Raw genomic sequence first — 20,667 nt, 5'->3', positions numbered from 1 at the left:
TTGTATGTCTTTTACAAACATGGAAACTATTTTATTTTTTTTTATTTTCAGATTTGAACACATTTGAAAGCAAACATGTTTTCCATTCAAAAACAACACATTTTAAGTACAAGCGATTACAATCTTTTGAGAGCGTTATGAGCGACACAGAATCCAAATCCTTACTCAAGCAGGACTTTAATCCCTTTATTAAATTGAAATACTGAGTGCTTTGGAAAAGCAGCATGCAGTCAATTATTTAAATGAACTGAAAAGGAGCCCGAAGGTCACGTTATTGCATCGCATGAACAGACTCAGACAATTCAATGCACTATAAATGTAGCAACATGATAAATGATTCACGCAAATGACTGAAATAGGTTGACTATCTAATCGTCGTCTCCCTCTACATAACTTATTGATCTTTAACAATCAACTTTTGGAAGTCGTTTCTATTTAAATCAACACATGACATCTTATGAAATACTAATAAAAGGTCGCAAATTCATACCTAAATGCTATCATTTATGGTAACTGTATAACGCTTCCCTCAATTACAATTTTGTGTATCTGAGTAAAAGTTTTATTTTGAAGTCATTGACGGTGTCATGCTTCACTCACTACGGAGTCCGTGCAAGCGGCGTGGGTTCCTTTCCCACTCAGTGACGTTGTGAATGTAGTCTACACAGGTTGTCTGTGTTCTTTAAGGTGACAAGTGACCAGTCCAGTGTGTCCGCCGTTTGCTAACAGCAGTCGTTGATTTAACGGTCTGGAAATCTCCTATTTTACCAGTGTTGTATTATGTTGCACAAGAGGTCACTTGCAGTACCATGGATGTAGTATGCTCTCTAATGCCATAGTTACTTCAAGAAAACAAAGGCTCATTACAAGTATTTGTAATGGTAACTGATTGTCATTCCACTCGATCTTTTTGTTTCTTTCAGTGTCTGTGACAAGAAACAATCAGGTTTCTGATCCACAGTTTGGTTTGAGTGAATCGAAGGCGACGATCACTCAGTTTTGACTGTCGTGATCGCGTGTTACCGTCCAACCATTATTTTGTCATATGGAATGGTTTGCTAACAGCTGAAAATATTCTGAAAGTTAGGAGAGGATTCAAACCGATGGCGTTTAAGACTAAGGAGGATTGTGGTGAACAGAATACAAAGCTACTGGTTTTGGGGTTGTTGTTTGTCGCTGATTTGAAGTGTGACAGGGTTTCCCACGGATGAATAGCCGGACATCTGCGTTGATATTTTGGTTTTAAAGCTGCGCTGCCCTCCTCCCACCCTCTGCACCTCGGAGCAGTACGAAGGCTTCACCTCCAGCTTGGCGTGGCTCACTTGAATGGGGACGCGCCTTTCCGACTGGGTACTGCTTGCTTGTGGCGCATTAGATGAGAAAAGATTGCCGGCTAGATGCTCTCTGCAGCGCGAGAAAAATCCGCTTCTATGCCTCGGAGCCGCCACGGGACGTCCCACGTTGAGGAGCACCGGATGTCCCACGGCGGTGCCGCCAACCTCCCTCTGGAGCACGGAGATCTCACAGGGCTTCTCGACAGGACCGAAGCTGGTCGAACCGTCAGATCCTCCTTCCTCTGGGACGTAGTCCTCCAAGTCTTCCAGTGCTAGAACATGACTTCCACGTGTTAGTGTCTTTGCTTCCTGCTTTCCATAAAGGTCTTCATCATAATCATCATCGGGTTCCAAGATGACGATTTGCAGATCCTCCGGATCTTCACGAGCCTCCCCAGCCGTGGTAAGAACGGACGAGATCTCAAAGGGATCTCCTGAACCAGACGGAGTCGCCTCATCCTCCCAGGCGCTGCCTCCCAGCTCCACCAGATTGTTATTGGAATTGTTTGCATTCGGGTTCTCCGCGGGTGATCGTTTGGGTCTGGAAGGAGCGGTGGAGCTGGCCGGCGACACACCCCTCCTCCTGGACAGCCTGGGAGATTTATTGACCTTGTACTCGATCACCTCCTCCACCTCAACCCAATTGGGCTTGCTCTCCGCGACAACCGAACTGGCACCCTCCGCACCCTCAGCTTCTGTGATATAGTAGGTTGGCACCGCGCTTTTCCTGGGAGCGGCGGCCATCCTCCTGGTTCTGCTGGTGGAGGTCTCTGAGGTGGTCATCTCCAAGCGGTGGGCTCCAGTGCCAGTCATGCCAGGGGACTTGTGCCTCCTCATTCTTGGATTCTTCACCACTGTGGTGATCGTCTCCTCGCTGCCAATAAACCACCACCGCAGACATTTTTATCCAAGAGGACTCTGCACTGGTTCACGTGCAATTTTCACACAGACTGTCCAAGCAAGGGAGGGATGGTGTAAGTCACAGGTGTCAAAGTCAAGGCCCGGGGGCCAGATCTGGCCCGCCACATCATTTTATTTGGCCCGCGGAAGCAATTCAAGCATGTCAACTTCCATGATGCTTGCTAAAGTCTGAACCAAAATGTCAAATTGTCGTATATAATGTATTAAATAGAATGTTTGAACAATCCATTATTCTTGACTTCTGATGTCAAAACTAGTTATCCATCTACTTGTTGTTCGTTGTGTATATAATTTGTGGAGGTGGTTAAACATTTATATGGTTTCACAAAATTCACTGTCATAACGGCAGGGAAACCGGAACTACAATGTAGCCCGCGACAAAAATGAGTTTGACACCCCTGGTGTAAGTGAGACGGCAACTGATGGTTCTCCAAAATGCCGCCATGAAAGAAGCATGCCGCAGTAGGACAGTCAATCATTTATTTCGTGTCATGAGGTGTTTGAGTTGGTGGTTAAATTTGCATCCCCGTGAGAACAGCCAATCCTTTTCGTCAGCCGTGTGGTAAGAAATTTTCACACTCACGCTTTGCATTCCACAAATTTGAGTCGCAGTCACAATAAAGTCCACACAGCATGCTTTATGAAGACAAAGTTGCATAAATTTCGGAAAAAGAAAATTGTGCTTCCATCATGTAGTTGTGTAAGAATCAAAGCATTGATTCACTTATTGTGTTTTAATATTTCCCTGTAAAGTTAACAATCGCAAGGTTCTATAATTGCAGTGGCCTGACCCTTGAACAAAGTTATTCACATTTTCCATTACTTCCCATGGAAAAAATATATCGACTGTTGCACTATACCTCTATGTAGGTGTAAGTATAAAGGTGATGACAGGGCAAAAAAACAAACAAAAGAACCTAGACCATGCATGAATGGCACTTACATGATGATGGTTTTCTTTGGTATTTTTGTTTCCTGCTCGGTAACTAGACAGAGAGAAAAGTGAATACATTCAGTAGATGGAATGCGGCAAACAATGTGAGCTCCTAGGAAGTACTCCATCTCTTCTTACCTTCAAGAACAATGGCCTGCTCACCACTGCTAGCGGCCGATGGAGGAACCAAGTCAGCGGCACACCTGGCACTGCCCAGACGGTTGGACAACTGGCGACAGTGAGAAATTCTCGTCATGTCCAATTTCTTTCTTTATTTAGAGATGGAATTGAGAGTGCTTCTCACAGGATGCATTCATGCGGACCAACCTCACACTCGTAGTGTCCCAGGTCTCGATCCGTCACATTTTTGATCACCAAGACCAAAACTCCGCTGCGGAGCTCACTGTAGGTCTCATACTTTTCCTGGTCGCTCAGCAGGCGGCCGTCCTTGAACCATCTTGATCGCGTATTCACACGGAGCCAGAAATTATTGACATGGGGACATTTCAGACAAATGATACAAACTAGTACTCTGCAACCCCTGAACACTGCTACCTGATTTTGGGACTGGGAGCACTCTGGATGACGCAGGTGAACTGAGCGTCTTCACCGGAGACACAAATTGCATTCCTCAATTTGTTCACAAACCGCGGAGGCACTGAAGACACAAACGAATGACCTGCTAAAAGCAGCAAAAAAAGCAGCCTGGGGACTTTCTGTGTGTGAGCTGCTCACCCTGTACGGTGATCTTGCCCAGCGTGCTGGCGTTGCCAGCTGAGCTCGTGGCAAAGCACATGTACTGGCCCGAATCCTGGGCTGTCATGTTATCCAGTATGAGCGTGCAGCAGCCGTCGGGGTCCTCGATAATGATGTGATGAGGGTCTGCCTCAACTATGCGTCCATCTACGGCCAGCAAGTCAGCAGAAGCATTGGTGAAACACACTCCATTTATGTCTGCGTAGATTCTTAATCATCCGGGACATGGCCACATCTAAAATTTAAAGAACTGAAGAACCCTTTCGGATCCAAGGTGAATTGTCTTCAATGAACAAGAATAGTCCAGATTTCTTACCGTTGCTGACTCGCTACTTAAGGCCACATTGTGGATGAGGAAGGTATGTCTTACCCTTGTACCAGGTGATGGCAGGTTTGGGAACTCCCGTAGCCTTGCACGCCAGTTTAACAGTCTGCCCAAGCTCGGCTGTGCAGTTTGCCAGTATTTCGACAAAGTCAGGAGGACCTTCCGAAAAACAGTGAAAATTATTATTGGGGACATATTTTTGAAAATGTTGTTGTTTATCGGGTTTCCCACTCTTTTTTGAAATTATTTCACAGGATTTTTTCAGCTGCTACAGTATGAGTCAAGTTATCACAAAAATTCGAACCCCCTTTAACTCATTCACTCCCAAAGACGTTTTTAAACGTCTTTTCAGACTTGGTCTAGAATTGGCTGGTACTGAATGAGTTTTAATGTCCATAATAATTACAGTTACACCCGTTTTTGTCCTCATGAGAAAATAAGGAAGCGTCAATTTCAGAGAAGGGGATAATTATTCGTCCTGAGTGGATAGTTCAACTCAACACGCAACTCATAAACAAGTCGTGAGAGTGTGACAATGAAATGAAGACGAAAGTTTGGTCAACTTACTCCAGGTGGGCATGCTGTGTCTCTGCTGAAGTTCTCGGAAGTCTCTCAGCCACGAGTTTTTCATGGTCACGGTTCGGGCCTGCAAAGTGTACTTCCTCACCGAATCTTCGCGTTCGTGCCAGATCTCAAAAGCGCGGTCGTCACCCTCCACCGTGTCATTCACGTCAATGTTGTTCAGCTGCGGCAGGGTGTAAATGAAAAATACGCTGCAGCTCGTGACAGATTATCCGCAGGGGGTGTCGAGTCTCACCTTCATCATGTTTTTAAAGACGTATGTTTGTGAATCGGTGTTGCTATCTCTCTTGGATTTGCAGATGATGCAGTAGTTCTTAAAGAGAAAGACGTGGCGGTGGTGACCCCGAGAGGACGTCCTTATTCCAGGAGCTCCCTCCCAAACTTGGAAGGGTCCCTAGTAGTGAGACAAAATAAGTGGAGGTCTGCATTCCTCATACTGTTATTTTCATGCAAGAGTGTTTTTTTGTCAAAAAACAGCTTTGCCTTAAGGGAAAAAAAGGGGACGATCACGGATAAAAACAAATGCAAGTTGACCAAAATCATGATGAATCAAAGTGACACAGAGAATATCTCGAATTCCCGAACAGCACATTTGTGGGCACTACAGTGTACTGTATGCCGAAAGCATAAAACAATTTTAAAGTTATACGACTTAAAGGAAATGAAGTCAAACTTAACACTCACCTGTCTAAGAGGCTCTCCTAACGCTTCAAGGGTGGCGGGGTAGTTCTCAATCAAGGAGACGTGATGAGTATTCTCAGAGCGTTGCGGCAGTGCCGACACCATGGCGTACGCCTCTTCCAGCAGGCAGCAGTTCTGGCCATTTCTGGCCTTGTTTCGAATGAGCTCCTAGTGACGTTGAGGGGGTGCGTTACAACCGAGAAAATTCAGGATCTGAAAAGAAACACACGACTATTGGACGTCACCTTGAGGAAGACCTTGTACTTCTGAATCCTGTCCAGAGGTTGTAGCAGGTAGGCGTTGATGCTGCGTACAGGCGGGTCAGCTGGGTCTGCATTGGCTCGCTCCTTTTCGGTGTACTCCTGTTACAACATAATGGGAAGGGTTGTACAAAACCAGCACCATCTGGAGTCACTCCCCGATTATGCCTGTTTCTGTAGGAACAGCAGTCATGATCCTGGGTCACTGTCCCGTTTAACCCATAAACGAAAGAAAAAGAACAATACTGTATTTTGCGCACAATAAGGCGCACCTGAAAGCATTCAATTTTTTCAAAAGGCGACAGTGCGCCCTATAATCCGATGCGCCTAATATAAAGAGACTCTCTTTGTATTCCCCACTGAGTCGTTCCCCTGTTAGTTTTCTAGTGGTGATTATTAGCAGGAAACAATTCTAAAAGGGTTCCAAGTCCGACACCAATTGACATGTCCATTCGCCAAAACGCACTCAAACAGACAACTTTGTGAGTTCTACGCAGCCATAATGAAATGAAGATAATACCAAAAGCATCGTTAACTGCTGACTAAACGAGGGAAGGAGACAAGCAAGGCTACTAAGGATATTTAGCCCCTTGTGGATGTGAGTCCAGGATGTTTGTGTGCCTTTTTGTTGAATCAATTGTCTTCATAACTTTTGTCTTTCATTTATTGTTTTGTAATGCCATCTGTATTTATATTTTTCATGTCCATGTTGGTGACCAGTTCTCATTATTATATCTGCAGCGGTTGTGAAGGCTCTAAAGCTGTATTGTATTGTTGTTGAGGAATTTTAGCCTAAATATGAGTACTATTATACGAGTCTCTTTCCTGAACATCTGTTTAAACTCTTATAACAAAGAATGTAGTGTTAAGTTTATATCTTCTTCCCCCTTGAGTGATTAACAGCCCCGAAGTGTCTTCTTTCGCACCCCCATCTCGGCAAAGTCCCTGATGCCTGTCACATTTCCCTGAGGAGGAACTTTTATCTCGAGATTAATGCGAAGCGGGAAAAGTCTGGACTTTGTAATCATGCCAAGATCGAACTGCATTGACCTTTCTTTGTTTCGAATTTTTACATAAGGGGAAGGACTGCCCGTCCCTCATTAACATATTATCCCTATATAAACGTGAGACTGTATTTTTCCTTTGCTTCCTGACGACATCTGAAACTCTCAGAAGCCCGAATCAATTTGTATTGTGTTGTGATAAACTGCAGAAAAGACGACATGGTGTTGGGTCTTTCTTCCACCTTATAGACAAATAAAAGAAACCTGTGTCCAAGGAGGGCCATAAGGAAATGGACAGCTCCCCTCCACGACAATTGTATTCCTTTAGCGTGACTCCATCTAGTGGATGCGTAGCGCAACCGCACCCATTATTGTAGATTGTAGCTTCTATTCTGTGCGCCTTATAATGCAGTGCGCAGTAGTTATGAAAACAGTTTTAAAATAGGCTATTCGTTGAAGGTGCACTTTATACTCCGAAGTGCCTCAGCAATAAGGAACCTAAGTAAACTTGAGCTGGGGTATGTTTAAATTTCCAACAGTGACAGAAAATATATATTTTTTAAAATCATAATTTGTGTTCTTTATATCTCAACATGAACTGAACTTGTCAATATGTGAAATGAACAATTTTGTCTTTATCTGTAAGTGCACCTCTTACAGCTCACTTGAGGTGGAAAGTGGATAGAGCGTAATAATAACATTTGATCGGCAGCATAACAAGAGGGTTGAAGAACAACGTGAAAACGAGCAGTGATACCTTGAAGAAGCGGTGGACTGTCTTGTCACTGATGACACTTTCAGCCTGGCTCTGACCTACAAGATACTGGAGGTACTGCTCAAAGCCTTCCTTATTCTTCAGGAAGCACATGGCGACATCATCATCCGTCTCACAATCGCTCAGCTTTGGCAGGAACACCCTGCAATACACATACAGCGAGGTCACTGCCACCAAGCTACTCCCAAAGACGAGCTGGCCAAAGCGAGGCGGCGAGCATACCTGGAATGGAAGTCCTTCAAGTCATCGATGTTCCTAAAGATGGCCTCCCTCTGGCCGCTGATGTCACTCGGTGCATCAGGAGAGTCGGCGAGCCTCAGGCGATGACCCGTGAAGAAGTCTATCTCTTTGACGAACTCTGATTCGCCGTTTATGATGTCATGAATCAACTGGCTGCAGAAGAAGACCAACGATGCTGCTTAAGAGGCGGATAGTATTTGTAATGACTTAAAGGTTTGTTTTACTTACAATAACTTCTTCTTGTATTCTCCCTCAGACACCTCCTCTACGCTCGTCTCAGGAAGGTCACCCGAATCAGCAGATAGCTGCAGGTACACGTTTATCATCAGTGGAAGAACTGAAATCTTGTGAAATTTTAACCTTCATGCCACGCCCCTTTGCACATGGCAACCAAACAGGTCTGTGCTATGATGCTACGCAGGCATACTTTGAACTTTTTGTCCAGATAGGCAGGTGACACCCAGCCTTGGCGGGATGCCGTCGTCTTGGTGGGTTTGGTCCGCACGAGCCATTTGAGCGGGTGGGCCGAATCCAACACCTCCACGTACTGTCCCTCCTTCAGGGAGACGGATTCTTTGCTGGCCACGATGGGGTCGTAGTTGGCCGTCGCCACGTAGATGTCGAACATCTGCGTGCACAGGGTTCCCCCCCCATCACTTTTCATGGCACGAAAGGCGTTTCTCATATGGCAGAATCTCACCTCTCCCCTGGCATCTCCTTCATCGGACTCAGACGAGGAGTCAGCCACGAGGGAGGGGGGACGGGAGCGACCGTGGTGAGGAGAAGCCGATGGGGTCTTGGTGTCGTCGTCACTGTCTGCACCTGGTACACGCAATGAGCCTGACACAGCAGGGAGGGAAGGAAGCGGGAGTCAATTGTGTTGTTGGATATTAGCGGAAGTGTATCAGTAGCACAGTTTAGTCTCTCGTGACAGCGGGTCAAGCGCCACATGACCCTACTGGCATTTTATTCCATGCCAATTCACTTGTCAAAAACAAAGATGAACAGATGAATGACTACTATAATATGTATATGTATCTATGAAGACGTACTGTAAATTACAGTCATTGAAGGCCTTTAACCCATTCACTCCCAAAGACGTATTTCGATGTCTTTTCAGACGCCACACATTTAATCCCAGCTCCTCATTTTATATTGACTGTACTTGAAAAGGGTCTAAAAATGGGCCTTTCAGACACTTTTCAAGTACAGTCAATATTAAACGAGGAGCTGGGATTAAATGTGTGGCGTCTGAAAAGACATCGAAATACGTCTTTGGGTCTAAAAATGGCCCTTTCAGACACTTTTCAATCAATAAATTAAAACTTAAAAATACATATTTAAAAATAAAAGCTAAATCCAAACTAAAATTGCAATGAAATGCAATTAATGTTACAATTTACAAACATAAGCGTTATATGTTTTAAAAATCCCATTTATTACTAATTTTACTAATCATTCCGTAAAGAGCAAGGACGGTAATAAACAGTTTGAATGACAGTCAACTTTTCTAGACAATTTATTTGCGCCGATTCCAAATCAATCCTTGCTTTTTTCCTCTGACACATTAGGTTTTCGGGCGGCACGGTGTTCAACTGGTTAACACGTTGGCCACACGGTGCAGATGTACAGGGTTGGATTCCGGCTGCAGCCTTCATGTGCGAAGTTTGCATGTTCTCCATCTGAGTGGGTTTTCTCCGGGTACTCCCGTTTCCTCCCGCATTCCAAAAACATGCATGGCAGGCTGATTGAACACTCTAAATTGTCCCTAGGTGTGATTTGTGAGCGCGGATGGTTGTTCGTCTCTGTGTGCCCTGCGATTGGCTGGCGACCAGTTCTGGCTGTCCTCTGCCTGCTGCCCGAAAACAGCTGGGATAGATTTGTGAGGATAAGCGGATTAGAAAATGGATGGATGGACATTAGGTTTTCATCATTATAATAAAAATAATAATAATAATAATATCAAAAAAAAAAAAAACGTTATACTTTAAAAAAACAAAAAAAAAAAGTAAAGACCTTTTTGAAATCAGCCTCAAAAAAGCATTTAGGGACACAAACACCCACCTCTGCTTGAAATTCACTGTTGACCAGTGTTATCAATGAACAAAGAAGATAGTTGTCAAAATGTGTCATTTGATACACTAAAATAAACGCGTATTAAACAATTACGCCACCATGTATAGATCATTATAGAAGATGGACGGATAGACAGACGAACAGACAGATTAGTAGTCAACAGCCATTCGGAATACAACAGAGAAAACTATCGTGGTTGCAGCAAATGCTGTTGTTGCATCTTAGATTTCATTCAAAAGAAATAAATAATTCATCTGTGCGTCGTCATCATATACAAAAGTCTTGATTTACGCTATGTGACAATGGATGCATTCGTAATACATACTGGTCGTTTTGGGCCAGGATTTCATCCACTGGAGCACTTCCTGATTCTGTGTGCTGTCTGAATAACAAATTCATGATTGGATGAACATTGGGTGGGTGCTGTTAGTCAAGTGATGGCGTAGTTAACTGGTGAAGAAGTGTTGCTCGGACGAAGCGAGATGAGCTTGGACGTGGTAAAACACATCACACAAGCCATACGTGCGGAAAAACACGAGACGACTCTTGCGCTGTTATGCGAGTGAGGGCCGACAATCAAAGCATACGGCCAAGAAGCTGAAGAAGACGCAGGCGAGAAAGTGGAGAATAGCTGCGCAGCGTGGAGATGATGACGATGGCGGTGAAATCAAAATCCATAAAATGTGATATTATTTGGCTTGGTATTTCTTCAATACACTGCAGCAACGATACAGGATGGTCCACGAAACACCGTACAAACGCACCTTGCGTAATCTTGGCCGAGACCATTTCAGTGATCTGGGAGGTGAGTTTCATGAGGAATTCTTCAGAGCCAACTTCTCCAAAGTAGGACATTTTACTCTCTTGAAACAAATTGCAAAACGCTATTAGCTTGGATTTACACTGCACAAATATTATTAACTTATCAAATGGTGTTTCAAAGTTATACTTGCCCTTTCCCCTCTTTGCAGCTTCCTCTGGTGGACTGACAGTAATCCCGAGAACACTGATGTATAAAAATGATACATCACATTTGCATTTGTTATCTTCTAGCTAACGAATTTAAAAATAATAATAATTTTTAAAAAAACATACTCTGAAGCCTTGGTCTCTTTCTTTTGCGGTGGAGCTGAGTAAAACGATGAGAACAAATGATGATCATAATCAACACACAGGTGGGGGTGAACTGATCACCCAGTGGTAATACACTGGAACTTCCAAAGTCAAACAATCATTTTGGTTGGTCCAAGTTATTCCAATTTCAAGAATTCTTTTCTCACCCTAAATAATGCAAAGTGAATTAGTATGTTCCCATTGTGACATTGTCACATAACCAAACGCAGTAAACAGGTGAGCCTTGACGTTCGCAATGCGAGCCCGAAGGCACTTTGACGTCAATTTCAGCTGACAGCAGCAGGCAATATAGTGTCAAAACGGCAGGCCCCTGAAATGGATGAAAATGGGTGGATGAATCTGCTCAGTTCTTATTTCATCAACACCATATTAATCAGAATCATTTGTTTTGACTAGTCGGGGCACGAAGAACATATGCGCGCAAAGAAAACTTTTTGACCAGAGTTTGAAAGTTTATTTCCTATCGCTGCCAATTTTGGTTGACATCACGGGCATTCTTGCAGAACAATGTTGGTTGAACCCTAAATTAAGGTATCACTTTAGGGGTGTTCATCTTTGGAGGTTCCGCTAACAACTGTATGTCAAGAGGGGTAAAACAATTTGTTCATGTATGTAAATGCTCAGTGGGTCAATGTTAAAGAAAGGAGATGTTTGTTTGTTTTTTATCTTACTGTCATCCACCTCAAGGTGGGCAGTACAAATGGACTGTCCCGCCTTATTGGTGGCAATGCAGGTGTAGGCGCCGGTGTACTCGGTTCCAACATCCATCAAGATGAGACTGTGTTGGCGGCCGGAGCTTGCTACTTTGTATCCTTTGGTATCAGGCTTGATCCACAGCACCTCCTCCACCGACTCCTCCTTTAGCCACGAGACCATTGGAGTGGGAGATCCTAAAGGCGTACGTACAGAGTGTGTTGAAGTGCAGGAATGTGTGTGTGGGGGGGGGGGGCGAAGAATCCTTTTCAAGCATGTGGCGTGCAAACCTTCGACTTTGACGGATAATGTGATGCTGGTTCCTTGTTTCACTTTCCTGTTGCAGAATTTTTCGAGGAAACGCGGTGGCACCAGAGACTCCAGGGAGTCTACGAAATACAGGTCATTGGAAAAAAGTAGCGCTCAGTCACATTCAAGTACATGATATATGGTTAAAAAAAACCCCCCACAAATAACATGAGGAAACGTGGTACAGTGATCCCTCGCTATTTCGCGGTTCGTTTATCGCGGCCTCAGTGCATCGTGAATTTTTTCAAACATACTATTCATAAAAAATAAATAAATAAATTTAAGTCCGCGAAAAATCCGCAAACCGTCCGCGAGAAGCAGCGAAGGTCAGCAAAACAACAGCGAGTCACATAGAGCAACATATACAGTACTACATGTATATGTTAAGTGTATTTTGTTATTCATACACTAACTTAACCTAACTTATACATGTTTAAATCTATTAGTATATATCATTAAGTAATGTTAATTACTACAAAATTTACTTCTACATGCATGTATACCATTAAATTTGGCCTTATAAATATTTTTTATACTCATACACATGTACATGTACCTATACGGGGGGGGGGGTTGCTACTTTGCGGATTTTCGTTGATCGCGGGTGGTTTTGGTCCCCATTAACCGCGATAAACGAGGGATTATTGTATTGGTGTTTGGATGCCTTGATAGTGTAAATTCCATTTTCAATGTTAAGTGCTTATGAAAGAAGATGTAATTACCTTTCACATCTTGAGGTATAATCTCTCCTGGATCTGAAATAAAACAGAGGTTCTTAAAATCCGTATGCCATCCCACGTCATATTTTTTAGAATCTGGCGTATATACTTTGAACAATGAGCCGGGCAGAAGAGTAAGCAGAACCAGCCGCGTTACTGATGTAGGCCGAGTATTCCGCCATGTCCTCTTTCTTCACCTCCAGGATCTCGAGACTGTGAAGGTCTTGCTGCGCTAACACCAAAATCTTTTCGGAACCGTGCAGGGGATGGCCGTCTTTGAACCAATACACTCTCGGTTTGGGGAAACCTGGAAACAAACCACCAGATCACAAACAGCCAATTTCATGACCGATTTTCTCCGTGTACCTTTGACCCTGAGTTGCATCTTCGCCATTGGTGAACCTGGGCTAGCGTGAACATCGTGAAGTTCCTCCACAACTTGAGGCAACTGATCATCTTCTGTCACGGACTCAAAGGTCTCAGTCTCCCTGCTTGAAGAATGACAACAACAGTTACTGATCAATGTATCGGATGTACACTATCTGAAAACTTTTAAGTTTGTTCAATAAATCCACCTGGACAAGTAGCCTTTGGCACTGATGTAAGACGAGGTTTCAGTGGCATCAGCGGCAGTGTCATAATCGGAGCTGCAGGACACTAACGGAGAAGGTGATGAGTTAATACATCTGAGTATCGATTAGGGATTGAAGCATGGTGATTTTTCCAAGATAGACTTCTTAGCCCAAAGTCTTTCACGACCTATGGAACTTAAAAAGGGACATACGATAGAAAATTGTCCTTTTTGATTCTTGGATGCCTCCCCACTCATTGCGTCTGAAATTAAAGAACTACCGGTAAGTCAATCTTTTGTCAGCCTATTTGTGAACATTTGTCTATGAATGAGGTAGTTCACCCCTGACTTGACAGCAAGGCTGGCCAAACATCGAGAGACACTCTTTCATAACAACCGGACACTATCTGGAACACCACGAGCCACCGTGCTGTGTTTCGGAGGATGCACAGATTAGTGCTAGCTCACCGAGTTAGCTTCTGTTAAGCAGAACATACGCGATTGCTTGATTTTGTGTTTGCCAATGTGTCCACTTGTTGTCGTGTAGTGTTTAATGTGTGCTTTTCAATTCGCATTCACTTTTTTAGTTTCGGAGCACTAAGTGCTCCTAGTTGTCACGGTAGCAAGGGGTAGAATGGGGGGGGATGATTCGCTTAGAAGGAATGGGGATGCCCTCACAAAAGAGGCTAATATTAGCAAGGCAAACTATACAATTCTTTGGGGGTTTTTTTGTTTTTAAACAAAACCTAATAATGCTTTGTTATTGTATCATTTTAGCAGGACGTATTGAGAAAATAATACAAAAAAAGCCCTCATCAAGGCCTAGAATTTGACGTATGACTCAATGAGCTTGGAGCTTGAAAACCAGTTTTTGACCTTGAAATTGGATGCAGGGTTTCCTCTGATGAGGACGGCATCTCGTCTTAGTAAATATTTGTATGAAAATCACTTCTAGGCCATCAATATAAAATTACAGCCACAGCCGTTGGCTACCTATAGTTGCAAAATAAACCCTTGTGTGAGTAAATCACGAGATTAAACTCACCGTCAACCCTGAGTTCGGCCCTGGTGGCCGCAATGCCGCTGCTGTTTTCCGCCGTGCAACGGTAGACTCCCATGTCGGAGGGCAGCACGGCAGTGACGATGAGCTGATGGCAGCCTTCCTGGTCCTCATTGATCATGTAGTGGTCATTCTCCTCCAGCACTTTGCCATCTTTGTACCAGCGCACGGCGGGCGAAGGCTTGCCGATCACCACGCAGTCGAAGCTGACCGGATAGCCTTCGGGCACGTCCTGATTTTGTAACTCTGTCAAGAAGACGGGAGCGGCTGGGGGGAGGAGGGAAACAAAAGTATTGAAAGCAAAGACCTCCACCAAGGCAAACCTGTGAAATGAATAAGTGAATGTTGGCGTCCCTCTACTTCCACTCAGATGGCGTTGATCATCTTTTTAAAAACGATGACCTTTGACGTGCATTTGAAAGACAGGATTTTTTTTTCCCCACAAGTGTGTCATTATCTCATCTCATATATTTTTTAAAGATGACATCCGTTCATCCATTATCCTCATTATCATCTAATTACAGTCAAACCTCTGTTCTCGACCAAATCGGTTTTCAACCAAAAATTTCGAGTTTTTTTATACCTCGGATTACGACCGAAAATCGGTTCTCGACCAAACTGAGCGCACTTGAATGCGCCACTTGACTCCTCTCGCCCGAAGCGTCACTTCCTCGTGTAGCGTTCCATTGCGAGCAGACGTGTTCAATAAAGATTTTTTTTTTTTTAAAGAGCGTGGTTTTGGTTATCGAACAAATCGCTTTTCGATCAGCCTTCGGAAGGGATTATGGTCGAAAACCGAGGTATGACTGTAATTATAAATGAAAAAAATGTGAATATAGAATCACACAATTACAGTGATTTAACTTTTTTTTAACTTCATCTCCAAATGACCAGGCCCCCTTTTGTTGGTTTTACAAATGAAAAGTGGCCTGTGAGCGCAAAAATGGACCAAAACCTGCTCTCGCGTGAAATTGACTGAAAGCTATTGTCTTTACAGTGAACTGTATTTTTGTAGACACTCAACAACACAGAACAATAAGAACGAACAGCAGCGATACTCTTGATCTTACCGGCAGCTCCAGACAATAACGCAGGAGGTTGTTTTTCTTGAGTGGGCGTTTCCGTGCCATCCTGTGTGAACTCCATCTTCCTAATCCGCAGCTCCACTTTGAGATGGCCGGCGTCCAGGATGCTGGTTTCCACGGGGACTCCGTGGATGGTAAACATCTCCTGGAACCTCTTGGACGCCACCTCCGCCTCTGACCACGTGTCGAAGCGGATGTAAATGTACCCGTCGTCCTCACGGTAAGAGTGAGGATCCGGAGGGCAGAGTTCTCCTTCATCTGCGCTGAGGAAAGGTTCCTCCTCCACATCCGGCGGGAGGCGCGTACGTAGCAACCGGCGGAGGCGTCTGCTCGCCTGCCTCAGCGACTCGTCCATCTCGCTGCCCGACGAGCTGTCTGGCTCACTGTCGGCGCTGTAGCCAACTGTCAGCGGACGCCGGCCGCATGATTCTCTCACTGTTCCCACGGTAACCTTTGCACCGTGAGAGATGACGCCAAACTTGTTGTTGACCTCGCACGTGTACACGCCCGTGTCTTTGGTGGTGATGGCAGTGATGACCAAGGAACAAGTGCCGTCGTTGTAGATGTCGATGTGGTGGTGTTTGCCGTCCGACAGCGGCTCTCCGTCCTTCAGCCAACGCACCTTATCGGGTTTACCTTCTGCCACACACTCCAGATGTATGGTGCCGTTCGGCTCTTTGGTCTGGTCTTTGAAAACCTCCCTGAAAACTGGCCGCATGTCCTTGCGCGCCTTGTAGCCCTTGAAGGCAGCTTGGATCTTGATGGCAGCTTCCCTGAGTTCAGGTTCATCTTCCTTGCTGATCTCCAGGATCTCAGTTTCCCGTGTTGATGCCTGCTTTGTTTCGGTCCGCTGAACTGTCGTCGTTTTCTGGTCTGTCATCTGAAAGTGTTTGAAGAAGCGCTCGGTGGCTAGTGTCCGGTCATCGGAGGTCACAACCGTGGCCGAAGACTGAAGCTGACCGTTCTTCTTAAGGTAGGACACAAGCGAAGACCCATCGGAATGGTACTCCTCAGAGCTGGTGTGCAATTCAGACTCGGTCTGTTTCTTGGTCTGCTCGCTCTCTTTTGATATCGATTCCTTCTTCTCTGAATCGCTGCTCTCCTTCTGCTCCGTTTTCTTTGGGCCGCCTTTCCCATCGTCCTCTGGGTGTTCAGTGATGGAGTCCAGAGTAGGTTCGCGACTCATGCGCCTTTTCTTGGCCGAGGCCTCCCACAGATCACGGAGGTCTCCTTCTTCAGCAGCCTCCGGAGGAAGACTGGGCTGTCCTAGTTGCTCCGACTCAATTTCTTTGACCTCCGTTTCTATTGGCACACAGCGTTCTGAATCAGACTTTTGGCGGCGCTCGTACAAACAACGCAATCTCAAGAAGTGGCGGGCCATGCATTTTTGTACTTGGGTCTTACCGAAATTAATCCAACTCTTATTACCGCCACTATTATGTTGCAAAGATGGAATTATTAATACGACACAAAAATGCAATGGAGCGCACAGCTGTGCCATGTATATCAACCGGAAGACTTCAGAATCAATATTTATCTAATAACATGACAGAAGTTCAATACAACATACTCATCAGAGTTGCTGATGGCTGACTGTAATGATGTGCGCACACCATGCTGGCCCCGTGAGGTCCAATTTGAAATCTAATTGTACAATAATTAGTCCAACTGCTAATATCGTTACAATGTCCAGGAGTACTGATTGCGAAGAGTCATTTGCAGATTGTAATTTGATTGCCACAATTGTCCAGTTCTGTCTAGTTCAGATGAGTCGCTTGGTGTGCGGCTGACTTTAATATCGAATGGTCCACTCACCAAGCTGCACAGTCTGAGGAAGCTCAACAGACTCCCCTGTACCGGCTCTGTTGACGGCTGCCACTCGAAACCTGTAGCCGGTGCCCTGGATGAGATTTTCCACTACAAACTCGGTGTTGCTCACGGGAGTGGAGTGGCACGGAAGCCACAGAGCGCTTTCTGCCAGCCTCATCTCCACCTTGTAGCCCAGGATGGGACTTCCTCCGTCATGTAGGGGAGTGAACCAGGAAAGGGTGACCGATTCTTTGGTCTTGCTGAGGACCTCGGGGTCTTCCGGTGGGTCTGGTACAGCTGCGATGAAGAAAGCAGCAGGACTTTGAAGTAGATTCTCACTCATAAAGGATGACACAAAAGGCAAAGTCTGATTCTGAAACCCATTATTGTCCATCCATCCATTCGTTTTCTGATGCGCTTATGCTAGCAAGGGTCGCGGGGCGTGCTGCAGCCTATCCCAGCTGTCTTTGGGCAGCTGGCGGAAGACACCCTGAATTGGTTGACCCATTATTGTGTGAAATCAAAATAACCTGTATTGCTGTCAGCTCACTAAGGACATCCTGATAACTTTTTCACATGTGCTACATTTTATTTTTTAACAGTTCCATAATTTCCATGAGACACAAAACCATTCAAATGAATGGGGAAATGTCAAGGATTCACCGTAAATGTTTTGAAAATGTCAGCTTTTTAAAGAATCATTTAGCAAATACCCAAAACGAAGGATGGCATTTATGGCAAATTGAAATAGTTCATCCTTTAAATGTTCAGCATTCTAATTATTAAAACTTTTTGAAAAAATGTCCATACAACCATTACCAAAGCAATGAAAAAAATTTGATGACTAAACTCAAATTCAGGGGTGCCCATTACGTCGATCGCGATCGACCAGTAGATCAACGACTGGTCCCAAGTCGATCAGAGGGGTGTAGAGGGGAGAAAAAAAAAAAGAAATTTATGTCTCTGTGCATGTTAGTAATATATTTTTTGTGTTAATGCACATTGCACCCTAATCATTCGATCAGTCTCACTTTCACAAAAAGTATTTAAAAATAAAAATAAAAGAAAGAAGGTCATTTTTAACCTACGGTGACGTGTGACTGCGTTACCGGAAGTTGTTCGCGCTCAGCAGTTTGCAGTTACAGCTTGTGATCAGAGTTGTTGCGCTCTATCGTTGATCGTAATCACTATTGTCATTCAGAGTTGTTTTGTACAATTCGCCGAGGGGACGGGCAAAGAATGAGAATCTGGAGGGCCGAGAGAAGCATTTTAAAATGGTACGCGTGAGCTACGGTCGTTAACAGGCTGCCTAGGTGCGTCGCATGCCTCAGCGTCAGGCTATTGCTCATCATGGCATGCGTGTGTATGTGCGCGCGTGCGGTAACGGGTCCATCGCGTGAGGTTGGTTGATCGAAAAGGAGATCTTCGGTCAATAAAGTTTGGGCACCCCTGCTCTAAATGATCAGATTTGATTTGAATCATTCCGACTTCATAATCTTCCATACTTCCCAAATTCCAATTTAAAAAAAAGGAATTCCACATTGTCCTTGAGAAATTTTGCGAATGAATAGAGAAATGTCTACAAATTCACCTCGATCTTACAATCCAGCCATTTTTTTCTAATTCGTTCTAACACTACTATGGTTGTTGTAATTCAACCACGGTGAAATACCGATCGACTAATTGACTGCAATACTCACCGATAATGGAGAGCTTGGCCATAGAGAGAGCGTCGCGTGCCGCAAAGGTTATTTCCTGTTGAGCCATAAGCGGTGCCCGCCTCAGGATGAGGCGATAGCGACATCCGTCGCTCCTGGTGATCCACAGTTGGCCGGGCTTGAGCTCCACTCCGTTGGCATACCAAACGATTTCCGACGCGAGCACGGGCTCGGTCAGCTCCACATCAAATTCCACCCTCTCACCGACGGCGGCCACCGCGTCCTCCAGATGCTTTGCCACGCCCAGCTGCCAGCCCTTGACAGCAAGGTGGGCGGACGTGGACGCCGTGCCCGCCCTGAAGGTGACTGCGCAGCTGTCACTGACGCGCAGCTCCTTGAGGAGGAGCAGGTGACGACGGCCGCTCTCAAAGGACACAATCTCAGCATTGGGTGATTCCTTCACCGGTTTGTCATCCAGCAGCCACAGGCAGTCTTTGTTCTCCGGGCGAGACAAGGCACACTCAAACAAAGCTTCTCCTCCGTCGAAGGTTTCCACGTTCTCCAGGCCTTGGACTATGTTGATGGGTTTGGCTATTGGGGAGGAAAAATAAGAGAAGGGATAGAAACGATACATTCTTTACACTTTGTGATGTAAAAAAAAAAAAAGAATAAGAATAAAGCAGCAGATTAGTTGATCGCGCCACAAAATTCACCAGTAGGTGAGGCCCTGAAGGTCATTGCTCTTTCCATGTGGAGGAGAGCTCACCTTCCACATGAAGCGAAGCAACCACACGGGTCCCCTCTGCCTCACAGGAGTATGTGCCCCTGTCTCCGGCACACACGCGGCTAATGTACAAGCGAGACACAGTCCAGTCCTGCTCCACTACCACCCTGCGGCCATCAGGCTGCAACGGCTGCCCGTCTCGCTTCCACTCGGCCTTCACCGGCCTCGAGAACTGGCAGATGAACTCGGCCGGTTGGTTCTCGACCACCCTAAGGTCCTCCATGTCGTTCACCACTTCAACTGTGGGATCTGAGGTTGAGGTCAGGTGTCACAGGGTCAGGGCGGCGCTTTAAGACTGATCATAGTTGTACAGCGCATGCCAAACGAGGACTTTATAACCTCCAGAAACTTTTGGAGTGAGTGATGTTAATATAGTTGAAGGCAGGGATCACCAACCTTTTCGCAACTGAGAGCTACTTTTTGGCTACTGATACGTGCAATGGGCTACCAGTTTGATTAACACCAGTTAGCGGTTATTTGTTATCGGAATAATATTGACATATGTTAAGTTATTGCCCATTGTATCGTGATTTCTCACAATGAGAAGGAAACAGATAGATATGAAAATGCAACACATTAATTGGCGCGAAATCTAAATTTCAAGGCAAACGACTTCAATAGAAATGCATGTCGGGTAATTCGACAAAATACCTTTGGGGGTTTTTCTTGTGAAAATTGCCTTTTCCACATTACACAACAAAGAAATATGACTTCATAGAACTAATTCCTCCTTGTATTATCACCTAACCAAAAGATATTACTAAAAACGACTCAGTAAATTGTTTTGGAGCCAACAAAACAATTGCTTTCTTGTGTGAACTAATATACATTACTGTCATGAATGTCAATAATGTATATTTTAAACTTAGCCCCCAAAAATGTGAGTTTTACACTGTATGAATCTGGATTTTCAAGTGATCACTTCTACAGCATTCCGACCGGCACCCCGTTGGTGAC

At 44.9% G+C, this 20,667-nt stretch overlaps 1 protein-coding gene across 1 annotated transcript in view; it reads right to left on the bottom strand.

The window, feature by feature from the left end:
* Positions 1-13: 13 nt before the first annotated feature.
* Positions 14-20,667, bottom strand: part of obscnb (obscurin, cytoskeletal calmodulin and titin-interacting RhoGEF b) — a 59,668-nt gene continuing 39,014 nt past the window's right edge. Inside the window, exons 44-73 of the mRNA XM_086128496.1 lie at positions 19,693-19,959; positions 18,969-19,517; positions 17,275-17,565; positions 15,445-16,761; positions 14,360-14,641; positions 13,319-13,400; positions 13,110-13,234; positions 12,853-13,050; positions 12,747-12,779; positions 12,006-12,104; positions 11,694-11,912; positions 10,984-11,017; positions 10,653-10,894; positions 10,214-10,270; positions 8,513-8,652; positions 8,240-8,440; positions 8,041-8,117; positions 7,795-7,965; positions 7,555-7,714; positions 5,779-5,895; positions 5,537-5,701; positions 5,088-5,246; positions 4,838-5,015; positions 4,316-4,429; positions 3,925-4,092; positions 3,745-3,847; positions 3,517-3,646; positions 3,328-3,418; positions 3,199-3,241; positions 14-2,208 (exon numbers count right to left, since the gene is read on the bottom strand). Coding sequence (XP_085984622.1) covers positions 1,149-2,208; positions 3,199-3,241; positions 3,328-3,418; positions 3,517-3,646; positions 3,745-3,847; positions 3,925-4,092; positions 4,316-4,429; positions 4,838-5,015; positions 5,088-5,246; positions 5,537-5,701; positions 5,779-5,895; positions 7,555-7,714; positions 7,795-7,965; positions 8,041-8,117; positions 8,240-8,440; positions 8,513-8,652; positions 10,214-10,270; positions 10,653-10,894; positions 10,984-11,017; positions 11,694-11,912; positions 12,006-12,104; positions 12,747-12,779; positions 12,853-13,050; positions 13,110-13,234; positions 13,319-13,400; positions 14,360-14,641; positions 15,445-16,761; positions 17,275-17,565; positions 18,969-19,517; positions 19,693-19,959 — 6,872 coding nt within the window. The 3' untranslated portion in view covers positions 14-1,148. The remainder of the gene's footprint in view (positions 2,209-3,198; positions 3,242-3,327; positions 3,419-3,516; positions 3,647-3,744; positions 3,848-3,924; positions 4,093-4,315; positions 4,430-4,837; positions 5,016-5,087; positions 5,247-5,536; positions 5,702-5,778; positions 5,896-7,554; positions 7,715-7,794; positions 7,966-8,040; positions 8,118-8,239; positions 8,441-8,512; positions 8,653-10,213; positions 10,271-10,652; positions 10,895-10,983; positions 11,018-11,693; positions 11,913-12,005; positions 12,105-12,746; positions 12,780-12,852; positions 13,051-13,109; positions 13,235-13,318; positions 13,401-14,359; positions 14,642-15,444; positions 16,762-17,274; positions 17,566-18,968; positions 19,518-19,692; positions 19,960-20,667) is intronic.

Source organism: Hippocampus guttulatus, chromosome 14 (assembly GCF_054856545.1).
Source record: "Hippocampus guttulatus isolate MCC_2025c chromosome 14, RoL_Hgut_1.0, whole genome shotgun sequence".
NCBI classification, from domain to species: domain Eukaryota; kingdom Metazoa; phylum Chordata; class Actinopteri; order Syngnathiformes; family Syngnathidae; genus Hippocampus; species Hippocampus guttulatus.
The sequence above is the reverse complement of the archived record's forward strand: the minus strand, read 5'-3'. Positions and strand labels throughout refer to the sequence as shown.